The 15,790-nt window shown below is 35.3% G+C and overlaps 2 protein-coding genes across 2 annotated transcripts in view; both read right to left on the bottom strand.

The window, feature by feature from the left end:
* Positions 1–4,690, bottom strand: part of LOC138696681 (medium-chain acyl-CoA ligase ACSF2, mitochondrial-like) — a 37,490-nt gene extending 32,800 nt beyond the window's left edge. The window contains exon 1 of the mRNA XM_069821966.1: positions 4,619–4,690. Within this exon, the coding sequence (XP_069678067.1) occupies positions 4,619–4,632 (14 nt within the window). The 5' untranslated portion in view covers positions 4,633–4,690. The remainder of the gene's footprint in view (positions 1–4,618) is intronic.
* A 2,935-nt stretch (positions 4,691–7,625) lies between these two features.
* Positions 7,626–15,034, bottom strand: LOC138696678 (uncharacterized). The gene is made up of 3 exons (XM_069821963.1): positions 14,734–15,034; positions 14,470–14,649; positions 7,626–8,911 (listed from the first exon to the last, which is right to left on the bottom strand). The coding sequence occupies exons 1-3, from the start codon at positions 14,746–14,748 to the stop codon at positions 8,402–8,404; spliced, it is 705 nt and encodes a 234-aa protein (XP_069678064.1). The 5' UTR covers positions 14,749–15,034; the 3' UTR covers positions 7,626–8,401.
* Positions 15,035–15,790: the final 756 nt, after the last annotated feature.

Below are 15,790 nucleotides of genomic sequence, written 5' to 3'. Positions count from 1 at the left end.
CATAACATTTGAAACTACGTTGTACATTTGACCCGCGCTGACCAACGATTTCGCTTTACGTATTCTTTGTTGTGATAAGTGCAGCGAAGTGTGAAGGTGTTACTACGTGTATTAATGCGATGAAAACATGAATCCGTTAAACGATTAAGTGTGTAATCTTTTGGAGACACCGTTCTCTCGTTGGTGTGCAGAAGATAAGCAAGATATTTTAAAATACCGCAGAACAACAAGTCACATTAATATAACTATGAAAAAAGTGAAAAGTAGTGGTCGGTCATACAATATTCAGTTTCAAGATTCGTGGTATGCCGATTGCAACTGGTTATGTGGGAGTCACTAAAACGAGAAGTTATATTGTTGGCCTTGTCTTCTTCTGGAGAACGAGAAACCCGCTTGGAATTCAACTGGATTTTGCGATTTCAGAAATGTCAATCGCGGTCTTTACAGCCATGCAGATTCAGCTGAACACATTAAATGTATTTTGCAATTAAAGGCCCTGCAGAAGAACATGAACACCATTGCGGATGCACTAAAGGAAAGTTATAGGTTATACGTAAGTCAATTCAATGAAAACGTATGTTTAAATAGACTGGTAATGTACACCGCAATCGATACGGTATTGTTTTTAAGCAAGCAGGAGTTGGCTTTTCGCGGTCATGATGAGAGTATTTCGTCACAGAACAGGGGGAATTTCAAAGAATTATTGGCTCTCATTTCATTGGCCCTATGAAAATTATAAATCACTATGAAAAAATTAGGCCTGTTCTTTCTGGGAAATCTAAAACGATTCAAAATGAAATAATTGATTGTATTTCTCAATGCATCAATGAACTTGTAAGAGATGAAATTACTAGTGCCCCTTTCTTTTCCATTCAAGTGTAAGTTTTCTGTTCAACAGAATACTGCTTTGATTTAATCGTAGCTACTGATTTTACTGGATAGGTAAGCTTATATCGGAAGTTGCATGTTCCGAAGTTGATTTAAAATATTAATACAGTTTACGATTATGATTGTGATTTTGAATTTTGTTATGGGTCCTATTTCTTGTGTACTCTTTTAATTTGATGTGTTGTATAAAATGTGTTAGATTTTGTTTTTTTTTTATGTCATGTGGACTTGTGGTTGTTTTATTATGTTGTGGTATGTATTGTGCGGAAGTTTTGCTGGGACAGTGAATTCTTCGGGATTAAGGGGACGTAGCTTCCGAAAATGTTGAAAATTTGTTTATTTTATATGCTGTGCTTTTCATAAAACTTAAGAAAATCGTGAATATATTACATTAATTCAATATGACCATCGTATAGGTTACAAAAGCATTCACGACGTCACGGCTATATAACGATTCCAGGAAATTACCTAGAATTCTATTGACCTTCACCTAATTTATCCGGCACGAGCCGCCACTGGCATAGATCTGCATAACTTAATTCATTTACTAGGCATATAAACCCTAAAAAAACACACGCTTTCTTTGTCTGGATTGCATACAGACCGCATTTTTACAAGGGTATTTACACTTAATTTGAAATTAATTTAACGTTTTAATTTGGCATGATTGTTTTTAGTGGCCTCTGCTCTTTATCTTTGGGGAAATCAAGACGTAGATGGGGGGATAATATTAAAATGGATTTGAGGGAGGTGGGATATGATGATAGAAACTGGATTCATCTTGCTCAGAATAGGGACCGATGGCGGGCTTATGTGAGGGCGGCAATGAACCTCCGGATTCCTTAAAAGCCATTTGTAAGTAAGTAAGTCCTCTGCCATGGATGAATATACGTCGGGTCACCAATATTGTAGTGAGAGTACAATATAATAAGTAAATCGAACTCAGAGACAGTTTTATTTCTAGTGTGAAAGATACCAATCAAATAAGAACAAAACGTTGCCAAGGAGAGCTATAATTTTCATGGCACACTCCGTTGTGTAATGAACACAGGCATAGGCCAGTCGTGAATGCAGAACTCAGAGCCCTACATGTAATTCATCCATGCCTCTGCTCTTTCCTTATATGAAAATCATTTACTGTACGCCTATGGCCTTCCATGCCTTTTTTTTTAGATCTTTCTTCGTGCGGTGTTGAAAATGACACGGACCAACCCGACTCCATCTTCTGAATCTCATCTTTTATATGGCGGACCGAACTATACGAAACACAGCTGCTTCCGCTACTCTTCCATGACACTGACTATTATTCGAACTTGAGGCAGTTCAGTTAAATGATAGTTCGGGAAAGTGGCGTAATTCCCAACGTGATACAAGAATTGCATTTTTGACAGACATGTTTAACCAGTTATTGCTTTAATGAGAAAGTACAAGTCATCGTGATACTCACTTTTGTTACAACTTGACTAGTACAAAAAAGTAATAATTTAAGATAATGGACCAAAGTAGCAATTCATTCACAACTTGATAGGCCTAAAAGGAACAGAGTTATTGCGTAACATGTAAAACGAACTGTATTCGTTCTACTGTGAAAATTTCTGCCAAGTTTTTATTAACCTATACTTTATGCAGAGTTTTTCGTAATGAATGAATTACAGACTTGTAATTAATTTGCTTATTTATTGATAGGCAATAGTTTTCTACATTTATGCAAATTTTTGACGCGAATACGCCTGTAAGTTCGGTCCAGTACTAAGGTACCATCTCAGAAATTCGTCCGACACATTTTCAGGCGAGTTCTATCGCGCTTACAATTTATAAATTGTAACATAATATTCCAAGGAAGTAAACGACTATCGACAAAGGATCAACATGACCTTGAGTTGAAGCAGGTGACGTCATCTAGCGATACGCGGGAGGAGAGAATTTGAGGCATGAATTGGCGGATCTCATGGCAGCCAAGGCAATGTAGCTCGAGAATGCGAAGCGATAGAACGTTCGCAGCAATTTCGGATATAAGTAATGAACCAGGATATAATCTCAATTGAGCAACAATCAGCAATCACAAGTTAAAATGGAAAAAATCTGAGTGAATTTGAGTGAATAGAAAAATTCACAATGTTGAGACATATGTAATGCAAATGGGAACGGACGTAGAAGCAACGAATCTCTTACATTAAACATCCCATCCCGAGAGACGAATCCACGCGTTAAACTTGCGGCGTGTCTCCGATACAGCGTATTCCGATTTTTTAATGACCTATAATTTTTGCTCAATCCACTAATCACAGCCATATCAAAATCGTCGATAGTACGTGTAACACTTTTTCGTTAAATGTTCTAGGTCGATACTTCCCCGTTATCCTGATGGGAAATTTTAGTCCAATTTCATATTTAATATTCGTTTCTTTCCGCATCACTTTGGCAAAGCAACTGACATTCCCGTAGGCTACATTTTTCTCCCCTCTCTGTAGCTCACGACTTAGGAGAAACACATATATTGACTGTATTACTTAATTGCACAGTCAATTACGTTGGATATAAGTCGTTGTCCTTCACTGTGGAAACCTTCGCAAGTTTTCGTGCACAGGGGATTTTAATACTACTAATGAATTGGTTGGGTCACTGGCTGAGAAGAAACTGCCTACTGAAGCATGCATTGGAAGGAATAGTGAACGAGATAAAAGTTCGGGATAGAAGAAGAAATCAGATGATAGACGACATTAAGATATATGATTATATACGGGGACTAAAAGGAATCAGCTTCGTTTCTTATTCTGTCTGTCCATTTCACATGCTCCATTCTTCTCCATATCCACATTTCAAGTGTTTCTAGTCGCTTCTCTTCACACTCCACACAAAGCACTTCCTTACTTCTTTTTTTTTCAGAGGTCCGCAGAAGATGCTCCTTTTTCTATTAAAAGTTTCTTTTGCCATTGCTATCCTCCTTTTGACTTCCTGGCAGCAGCTCATGTTACTGTTTATAGAATAGTATTACCTCTATACACAGCTACCTACTTAGGAAAATATGTAGGCCTAGTAATGACTGTAGATAAAGGGAGTAATCTTGAATTATTACAGCAATTCTGTGATAAAAATAACAGTTCATAAGAGAGAACTGGAATAAACTTCAGGATTTAAGACTCTCAAATAACATACAAAATTCACTTACTGGCTATAAGACTCAAGTGGTAAATACAGATGTTCACAGCGATCTTTATACTTATGATTTCGTATCAGTTAAAGCTGATTAGATACTGGACGAATCTTGACAATCTAGGTGCAATTCACGTGTGACCTGGCTGTATCGTTAAGGAGATATCCATGAGTTTTAATAATGTCTTTAGAAACAAAAATGTTTTTGGATTGTCAGTTGTTATTTTTATGTTTTAAAGAAATGAAATGTAGAGAAGAAATTAATTTGTCAAACCTAAGGAGCTGCCGTTTTAGGAGGTTTTTAAGGAGGTGTATGATTAATCATGGAGCAAGAGTGTTCAATTTGGTGTACTGAATATTTTTAAAATAATGTGATTGATTTTACCTTATTTGCACATGATAAGAGGGAATTCTCCTTAGTAATTGTAACGATCCACTTTTTGAGCAATACGAGCGGAGAAAAGTAACGTGAAAAGTAATGTTGGCCCTATACGTTGAGATACGAATTTTTTGCGTTGGTAAAATACGCAGCTGTTACATGTGCGATTTACAGTGTATTAAGGTTTGCATTGCTCACCTGTTGTTGCTCATGATCAGCTGTGTCGCTTATGACGAAACTGCGCGAAGAAATGAGCTACTACAATATTAATAGTAAGTCGAGAAGCTTACGAAATGATAATGAATGTGCTGATTCACGTTTCTCACATCTTTACGTATAATATGACCTCGAATTTAAGAAATTATCCTTCATATTGTAAAAAAAAAAAAATCAGGTTTGTTATTATACCTACAGAGTGAAGAAAAATTGACGGACATTCAATCTACTGAGAGATTGGCGAAAATAATAGTCTAATTTTCTCTACATATAAATTCATAACTTTGTAGGTCTTTCTCAAAAGGTATGAAGCTTCTTCTAGGATCATCTGCGTGGACTGGTTAGACCAGTGATCGTCAACTCGACTGAAAACGGGCATTGGGCGCTCAGCACTGCTTCCGTGAGGGGCAAGCGTGCATTACCTCGTGCTCGGCATTATACAACCCCATCTCCCGTTCAGTAGCGGCTCTTGGCAGAAGCTAGCTGCAATGTTGAATAGAAGTAGTAGGCTATGTCTCAACAGTCGTTAGGAATTTCATTCACAGTTTCAAGAGTTGAACGTATGATGTCAGATTTCAAGATTTTCATAGCCTGGCGTTGGGAAAAATCGTTCTTTTTCTGGAACTTTTCCAAGAGTTTCGTTTGCAAGAAAGTACTAGTTTCAAAGAACAGTTCAGAAATAACAGCAAGCGTTTGACATAACGAAATAATCACAAAAATTTTATATTGTTTCGGAACTAGTTCCGTTTTCAAAAATCTTAGACCACAATGCAATTCGAACCACGACAGCTGTTACAGTCAGGTGTAACAGTAATTTATACAAACCATAAAACGTCGCAATAATTTGATCATTCCTCCTGTTAAATAAGTGATGTTACTACTACGTGATATTAGTCTCTATTAAAGCTTCTCAATTTATTTGTAATAAACATTGAGATTAGTTGGGCTACATTTGCACTGTTGTTACCGTAGTCATTCATTCATAGCGTTCTTCCCAAGGGCAGGTATTTCACTGCAAATCCAGCATTCTCCAGTCTTTCTGTTTTCTGCCTTCCTCTTAGTCTCCGCATATGATCCATATAATATCTTAATGTCATCTATCATCTGATATCTTCTTCTGCCCCAAACTCTTCTCCCGTTCACCATTCCTTCCAGTGTATCCTTCAGAAGGCAGATATTTTACAATATATAGATTTCATAACACAATACAGTGCGGTATATAAATTTGTGTAATTTTTTTTCATTTTTTCATAGTAAAACAGTGACTTTGAAATAGTAATAATAATAATAATAGGCCTAATAATAATAATAATTATAATAATAATAATAATAATAATAATAATAATAATAATAATAATAGGCACAATCTCACAATTTGATTTTCTTTTCATTCTTATTGCTATATTAATAGCAAACAATGTAACCGAAGCTGATTCGCCAATCAGATTGATTATTTAATATTGAAACGCGCCCTGCAAATTCATTGTAGTAAAATATTTCGTTCTCCTTCCAACAGATTCAATTCTGAAGAAACTACTGTACACCTAAAGGTGCGTACACACATAGCGAACGAACAACGAACGAATGATGAAGCGAAACTTCGTTGTTCGTTCGCAGTTTGGAGCAACGTACAAATCATCAGCAAATGATCAGAAAACATTCACGTTCGTTGATTATCCGGAATAATGGCGGACGAAGATATAATCATAGCAAGTGCAGCCGTTGTTGTTATAGGCAGTTTAACGAAAAGAAAGTTAAAAAAGAAAAGGCGATGGTGGCAGACGCCACTCTACGAAAGTCGCAAACAATATAGAGGCACTGACTTGCTTCATGATTTGCGTGGAATAGAATCGGGACAGTTTCACAACTTCTGTCGGATTTCAGCAACTGACTTCGAAATATTACTATGCAAAATAGGGCCGAAAATTTCGAAGAAAGATACAAGCTGGCGAGAAGCAATACCAATACAGGAAAGGCTGGCATTGACACTTAGATATCTCGCTACAGGAGATTCATACACAAGCTTAATGTATTTGTTCAAAGTGTCTAAACAGCTGATTACCAGGATCGTTCCGGAAGTATGCACAACTATAATTGAGGAACTGGAAGATTTTATTAAGGTAAGACTGCAAGACAGGGGAAAGTTTCAATATACGGATACCTCACTGACAACAATTATCTTAAAATACTAAAAAGAGAGAATTGTCTGTGTTTGTCGAATGCGCATCATGCTTACGAAAAGGCACTTTTCAGTGCCAATAATTTATTTTCTGTGCACAAGGTTGGAACTTTGGAGTAAGAGGGAAAGGAAGGTATCCGTGTTCTGAAATTTAACCCAAGACAGTATAAGTAATAATAATGAAAATGTTGCTTATGCAATCGCGTGTTTTATTTTATAACTTCGCATTATTTTTCAAATTTGTGTTTACAAAACTGCCGATTGAATGATAATGATTTTTGCAAGAGAAGTAATGCATCTAAATTGTAGAGGATCCTTTAAACCAGTGGTCGTCAGCACTCGCTGAAATGTCCAATGGGTATGCGGTGCCGTCCTGTGTGCACCATCGTGCAACAGGGAGAGATAGCATACCCGCTAGCAGCTACGAGAGCACTATAGTGCACTGTGTTTTCTGCAGGTAAGAGAGGCTAGCCCCAGCGTGCTCTGTGCTGACGACCCCTACTTTAAACTGAGTGAATTGTTTAAAGCAATTGAAGAGCACAGGGAAAAACGAGAGAAGTCCATGTAATAGCTCAGGTAGTGTAGATTATAGTAGTTTAACTGCACAGAATAACAACCTCATTAGCCAAAGACATTGGAAGAATGATAACCCAAAGAAAGTAGACTGCAGGCCTAATGTGTCTTGAAACTTTTAATTTGCTTTCCTGTAAAAATAGTAAAACGTGACGTATCAAGGTTTTTCTCCTGTACTCTTCAATTGAATAAGCCAAAAAGGGAAACATGTAAGTAAGAACAAAGGAAAGATGAATATTAATTACACAAATCAACACATCTGTTATATTTCAAAGAAAGATATACATTACAAAACATTACAATATTAAAACCATGTTGTAAATGAATTTGGACAATTGTAACTAACCATTATTATGCCTGAGCAGCAACTCTGAGTGTGAAGATGTCTGTTCTGTGACGTGTCTCTGACCACATCTTCAAAAGCATTTTTATTGTTATTTAGCAATTAAAAAGTGAAACGAAATATATTTTAACAGGATAAAATTGTAGCATGCCCCTGCCATTTATTATTTTATTGCAAAAGATAATCATAGAATTGTTTCTTTAATGCTCCAAATATTATTTACATCAGTCCCTAATGGATAATATCAGTTCTGTGACACTTACTACAAGCAATAAAACTGTCTGTCTTTTGTCGATTCTGTGACACCAGTCCTTTTTGTGGGATTTATTACAGTTCTTATTTCGTTATTTCTTTCTCAACAGATACAACCAATTGACTTAATATTGAAAGAGTTATGTCATATAAACTTAGTATAGGACTGAAATAAAAGAATGTAGGATTTTTCATGTTGTTAAGGAAGGTTAATCATGAATCACAGAACTGACATTATGATACAAAATGTACAATAAAATAAAATCATCTTTCAAATAATCGCGTGGCCAGTTATGTAATATCAATCTACACATTAACAATAATATAAAAAATAATAATTAAATAAATACATAATGTAAATTATCTGGGAAACATAGGCCTATCTCATTTTCTCTGATTTTACTAATTTTAGCCTTAATCATTCCTGAGATTTTATTACATAAATTACATTCCCAGATTCAGTTTCTACAGGGTTGTCAATGTATTCCGGCAGAATATGGGCGTTGGAGCTAACTTGTTCCTGTGTACTTAGCTCAAACTGTCCCATATCTGCTTGGAACAGAATGTTACCAATCATGTGTTCCACAATGCATCGCGTTCTTTCGCTGTATGAGCGATGTTTTGTGGCAACAAAGTCTCCAAAGATGGTGCTCGTATCTTTAGCTTGTTGCTTAGCTACCGTTGCTTGTAAAATGGCATAGGCCTCTGATATTCTTGTGTCCTCTTTCGATTTCCTTTTCCTCAACCCCCCAGATGTAAGAGGACTTGCAGTGGAACACACTGGAGTTGAGAATGATGTCAATCCCTCAGATGTAGTACAAGGCACTTGAGTTGAGGCTGAATCCAGGTCATCAAAAAAATCTCGCGACGTTTCATCAGGCACATTGTTATTCTGGCCTTCATCCTCGTTCTCGTGACCTAAAACCTCCTAAGAAAAAATTATTATGTATCATTTCGAGTTCCCAAATTTAAAAACGCAACTACAATTTTTTCCCCTTAGAAATGCCTTTAATAACTCCTAAACATAAAAATAATTTCGGAATATATAGTTTATATTGCTTTTTTTTTGTTAAATACTAGGTTAGGGTAACTTGTTGACTAGTTTCAGCCTGTGGGTTATCGTAACTTAGTATTTGAACACGTGAAAGCAATATAAACTATATATTCCGAAGTGATATAGTGTTAAAAGTTGTGTAATCAAGCTGTATAAAAATAATAGTAGTTAGAATTTCAAAAAACGTCATGTCTTTATGGATGTCTTTCTCTTCCTCAGATGCCGTCTAGTCCTGAAGAATGGCGTGAAGTATCAAAACGCTACAATGAAGACTGGAATTTTCCACAGTGTTTGGGAGCATTAGATGGTAAACACTGCATTCTACAATCACCGATTAATAGTGGCACCGAGTTTTTCAACTATAAAGGGACATTTAGTATAGTTTTGTTGGGAATTGTGGATGCTAACTATTCCTTTATTTATGCTGATGTTGGATGCCAAGGAAGAATTTCAGACAGTGGGGTCTTAAGGAATACTTCATTCTACAGCAAACTGCAGAACAATGAACTTGGAATTCCATCTGATGACTTTCTCCCAGGCAGAATGGAGAAAGTCCCATATGTATTCATAGGAGATGATGCATTCCCTCTACAGAACAATTTGTTGAAGCCTTTCCCAGGTGTACAAGAAAATGGCAGCAAAGAGCGAATATTTAATTACAGGTTATCAAGAGCACGTCGTGTAGTGGAGAATGCATTTGGAATTCTTTCTGCTATATTTAGAGTTCTTCGCAAGCCAATGTTACTTCAGCCAGAAAAAGCATGCACTGTAGTACGGTGTTGCTTGTATTTGCATAATTTTATGCGTAGAAGTGATTCTTCTAGGAATCTCTACACTCCTAATGGAGCATTGGATGCTGAAGTTGCAGGAAATGTTACTGAAGGAAACTGGAGGAATGATACTGCACTTACATCATTCCTGCCCTTTAGGAGGGTCCCAAGGAAGTCGGCAGTAAGTAGTCAGTCGATCAGAGATGAGTATGCTACTTATTTTACGACAGAATTGGGAGAAGTACCATGGCAGCGAAAGTATTCCTAAGAGAATGTCAAAGTGTTTGTTATACAAATATACTGTTTGATGCTTTGTTAACTCACGAAGAATTAGATGACATGGGCATTACCTTAAGGGGTTAGGTACAGCTTACAGCAGTAAAATTTTTGGAAATATTCAACATTTTTTTCCTCCATTACTGTATCTTGTACAATAATGAAAATTGGTATGTGTACAACACTGTCCTTCTGCTATATGAAAAAAAAATTAAGATTTAAAAAAAATTATTATATATATTTTTTTTCAAAATTCGTAATGGTGGTAGTTCGCTGTGCAGTGATGAAGCATTTCCCTCATAACTCATAAACTTGATAACTTTTTCATGTTCTCTCTCTTTTATTTTATTGCTGAAACTCATGTTTACAATATTATGCTCTTTCAACTACATTTTTTGTTAGAAGGAAATACTGATATTTGACCATTTTTTAATGATTTTTTTTATCAGACAATCTATCAAAGATAGAGAAATGATCTTGCATCATATTGTAGATACAACATGCATAAATACACACAAAAAATTTCATGACAATGTTGGATAGTTTTTGAGTTATGTGGGAAATGCTTCATCACTGCACAGTGAACTGAATTTTTGAAAATAAATAAATAAATAAATAAATAAATAATGTTTTTTTTAATCGTAAAAATATGTTTTTCACATAGCAGAAGGACAGTGTTTTACACATACTAATTTTCATTATTGTACAAGATTCAGTAATGGAAGAAAAAAAATGTTGAATTTTTTTAAAATTTTACTGCTGTAAGCTGTACCTAACCTCTTAAAAGTGCCCATATTTGCCTGATTTCCCATATACAGTGCATTCAATTTCCAAATAACCCACATTGAGAATTATATAACGTAGGCAAAACTATCTGTGTATCTTGTTTATAGTAGTAATAGATATGTGGTTAATGAGAAAGACAGGCTACAGCGCGACATCACATTCTTAGTTGTAACAAGGCCAACATTGAACAAGTTTATATATAAATGTACGTTTAACATGAGTTTAATATAGCAATTCCTTTGTTTTTTAAAACTTTGAACATGTACTTTTATTAGGCGATTGTCACGGTGGTCATGACTAGACCATGATAACCATGTGACTTGATTTGTGCCGAAGCCCGTCTTTCTCGTTAGCCACGTAATAGAGTTTGTTGTATTGCAATTTATGTCACTATGTTATTTTTAGTATGTGTTTTTTTTTCAAGTTCCTTTTACTGAAATAAGTTTTTTTGGTATTATTATTGTTATTATTTATTGAATTACCTTCTGTATTCAACATATTTGCAAATGTATTACATTTCTATTTGTATTTATATTGTGTATGCCTATTCCAATAATGAAATAAATGGTATAACGGTTACCATAACAGATACATTCTGTAAGACCAAAAATTAATCTTTACTTAGATATTTTGTCATTAAAGCTACATCAAATCAGACAATTTTCTTTTGCTTCATTGGTTTCTGTAAGATATATATAGTGATAAACACGTGGTTTTAGTTTGTAGCCACAAATACTTTGAACCAGTGCTTGAGGTGGAATGAACAAAAGAACCGGGATGGTTTCTCCCTTTTTATTCATAGACATAAGTTATGAAAATATGCTGTGTGATGTACAGTTTAGACCTACAAACATATTACAGTAGTTTATGTAGCATGCGTTAAAATAGAGTCACATATGCATTACATACTAAGAAATGCTAAGAAGTAACAGGATGGTTTTAAGCCATTTCAAAAGGAACAGAGATGCCATCCTGTCACACCTTGCCCCACCTCAAGCCCTGCTTTGAACATAAAAGTAGCTTGATATTTTCCTATATATACTATTGCACTGCTGCAGCCTACTCCCACTTGTTACCAATTACCAACATACCGGTAACATGCAAGAAGTCCAGGAAGAATTACTTGGGAAATGGTCAGTTTCCCTAGTATTGCATCCTCAGGGGCCTGCTTCATAAAACTAATAAATCAGAATTATTGCCAAAATTCTCGTAATATCAGTAACCAATCTAATAATATCAGTAAAATGTTTCACAAAACAGCACAAGCAATAGAAATCACTCATTAGAATTATTTCATTGAGTGTATCTTTAACTAAATTCCATTTTGGTGAAAAATACATACAGTGTAGGGTTGATTTTGAGGACAAAACTGTGGAAACAACATTCCGACTGAAATAGTGTCAAGAGGGAGTGCATGTTTGTCTTCCAAGAAATTTTAGGCGAAGAATATATTATAATTATACATAAACATATGAAACAATGAGAGATTTAGATAAAATTTTGAAACATATGTGCTTGGGAGAATAATTGGTAACATGTTGGAACATTCCACTGCAAGGAATGAAGCACTGTCCTGAAACCAACAGCTTCAAATTGCTGTAGATTTTGACAGCAATACGTGTTTTTCCTCCTGAACAAAAATAAAATGGTTTTAGGCAATCTGTTTATCTGTAAGTTCACTGTCTCATCCACCTCTGTTTTCTTTGTTGGCATCCTTTGTTGCTAAATTATTGGCTTCATTTTGTTCACAAGCAGTATGTACTAATAAATTCCATTCAGAAAATACGTGCATGAAATCTAGCTTATGCCTATTAGAAACCTATAGATAAAAGTATCCAAACTAGTGATTTGTTTGAAATTGACTTCAGTCACTTTTATTTTCCTTACACTAATGGTCAACATTTTATTGGATAATGTGATCAGAATATCTGAAGCTCAAAATGGGACATTTACATTTTCCAATAAAATGTGACTAATAGGCATCCCAACAAAAATGGTGGAGACATTGGGACGGAATGTCTAAAATAGGACTGTAGCATTCAAAATGGAATGTCTCATCACATTATAATAGATGTACTGTGTCAAACAACAGAAATGATTGATTGTCTGGTTCCATCCTTTGTATAACAACGTTGTTTCTTTGAATTTTGCAAAATAATTTTTGCATTTATACCCAAATTCTTAATATTGTAACTAACTTATGTACTGGTATGTATAGTATTCTTTATAGGCAACCTTTGTTCAGGAGAAGATTACTTACTTATTAATGGCTTTTAAGGAACCTGGAGGTTCATTGTCGCCCTCACATAAGCCTGCCATTGGTCCCTATCCTGTGCAAGATTAATCCAAGCTCTATCATCATATCCCACCTCCCCCACCTCAGATAAACTCCAGAACATGGATTGCACCCTTTCCCTCTTACTTCAAAATTCCAACCTTGTGCACACAAAATAAATTATTGGCACTAAAAAGTGCCTTTTCGTAAATATAATGATGCACATTCGACAAACGCAGACAAATCTGCTCTTTTTAGTATTTTAAGACATAATTTGGTAGGTGCAATCCGTGTTCTAAAATTTTCCCAAATACGATACGGTAATTCTTCAGAAAAACTACACCAAAGAAGACATAACTTTCTTTTGCTTCATTGGTTTCTGTGAGATGTATAGGCCCTACAAACACGTAGTTTTGGTTTGCAGTCACAAATATACTTCAACATAAAAAAAAATCGTTGATCCTTATCTCTACTGTTGCAGCCTCCCAATGTTGCTGATATAACACTCGAGAAGTAAGATCCTAATATTATTACACCTATAAAAATAATTTTATTACTTCACTAACTTCTGTTTCAAAAACTTTTTGCACAACTCATACAATACATAAGCTTCATTAATAATATTAATCAATCTTCTTGTATCCAGCTGTTTGCTGACAACATAAATTCCATTATAGTCCATTAATAATATTAAGATTATAATATTATTGGTTATCAGCTGATTCTAAATGATGTTAAGTCGCGTCATGCGTGATAACAGTGATTAGGCCTACAGTGTTGTTTATTATTGTTTGTAAGCATTAAGAAACGATTTGAATGTATCACATCACATTATATTGTACATGTTTATTGTATTCAGGACCCTTGTGGTCACTCAAAATTCTTTGAGCTGATGTCTATAATTTAGAAATTTATTATAGGAGGTATTTTTTATGATAATCCTCTCTGTTATCAAATAGCAGAGATGTAGCAATGTGAAACATTTTCACGTGTGATTTTTTGCTTTCAAGTTAAAATAGGTTTTAATATACTGTAACTAAATTCTCCAGAAAAGCTACACCAAAAAAGAAAAAGTATATTTCCTTTTCCTTGACTGGCTCTATGAGATTTATATAGTGATAAACAGGTGGTTTTAATTAATGATAAGTAAGCTTAATACTTAAAACAATAGAAGTAAAGATCAACTCTTTTTATGTTGAAAGTATAGCCTATTTGTGACTGCAAACTAGAACCACGTGTTCTTTGGTGTAGTGTCTCTGGAGAATTAGCAAATAAATCTTACAAAAACTCATTAATAAATAAATACGTTTACTGGTAATACTTACAAATGTGTCAATTGTTTTCCTGGGCGTGAATTTCTCCAAAAGGAAGGACATATATTTGTATGCGAACCAAGTCGACTCATATACTTCGTCACTCCCCATTCCAGATCTTTTCGTAGACTTCTGCCTTTCCCTCCGGAATGACGTAAGTAGGGATTCAATTTTCTTTTTGACTTCTTCTGCCTACAATAAACAACAAATATGTATCCACTGAGAATAAATGAACAAAAATAATTTTCAAATTTTGCACGTATTTGACTCGCCTACCTTGCAACTGAACATCTTCCCAATAGCTTCCCAAGCATCATGTTTTCTTAATTTATTATGGTAAAAAGGATGCTTGGGATTCCATAACGCTTCCTATTCCCTATATACATTAATAAGATTAATAACGGCGTCTTCTGTCCACTCGAGCTTCGACATCCTGATAGGGAAATTAAACTAAGCGCCGCGTTCTGCTGCAAACTACAAACTGGTGGCAAATCGCGTCCACAACGAATACCAACTTCCTTTGATGTACCGACAAGCGACGGATCACTTCCGAAGGCAAACCGATCGTTTGGTTTGCCTTTGCTGCAACGTACACACGTTCCGATTGCAATCAGCGAATGCATTCCTTTGTCGTTCGTTCGTTGTTCGTTCGCTATGTGTGTACGCACCTTAAGGAGAACATTTAGGCTGGAACTGTTATGGTCTCTGAGAGAGTATCTGGAGTATTGGACGGTACGTTACACAGTACTCCATTTCCTATGAGAAAGATTGTGTCAGAAACTCCTACTGTTATTTTGGAACAGAGTGTTACGACCTATAGTTCTTTTTCTGGAACTGATATTTTCTCGGAACTGTTTCGAAAGTACTGTTAGGCCTATGTTATTTTTCCCTATCTCTATCATAGACCCATCTACTGTGGATGTAGATTGTGCTCCTGCTTAGCTTCAGCTAGAAATGACAGACTGATAGTGAAGGTGATGTACGTACTGTATAAAATCAGGAAAAATTATGTGTGATTTTTACTCACATTTTCCATTGGTCAGATTTCTCAGGCTTCATCAGCAGCTTTCGACAGACACATACATATATAAACATTGTTTTCTTTAATGCAAATAAGTAAATCCTACCACATGTGACTACAATCTACAAAATTTTCTCAGTTCATGCACTGCCCAGATCATAGTGCATAATAATAAGCAATGCGTACGGAATAAAGAGGCTAAAAAATCTCGTAAAATTAGCATCACAGAAGGCCAGGAAATATTTTTACTAATCGTCATGCATTAACAAAATGAAAAGAAAAAGTAGAAATTTAAAATGCAGTATAGTATTT

Source organism: Periplaneta americana, chromosome 3, assembly GCF_040183065.1.
Source record: "Periplaneta americana isolate PAMFEO1 chromosome 3, P.americana_PAMFEO1_priV1, whole genome shotgun sequence".
Lineage (NCBI taxonomy): Eukaryota > Metazoa > Arthropoda > Insecta > Blattodea > Blattidae > Periplaneta > Periplaneta americana.
Note: the sequence above shows the minus strand (reverse complement) of the source record. Positions and strands in the feature narration are given on the sequence as shown.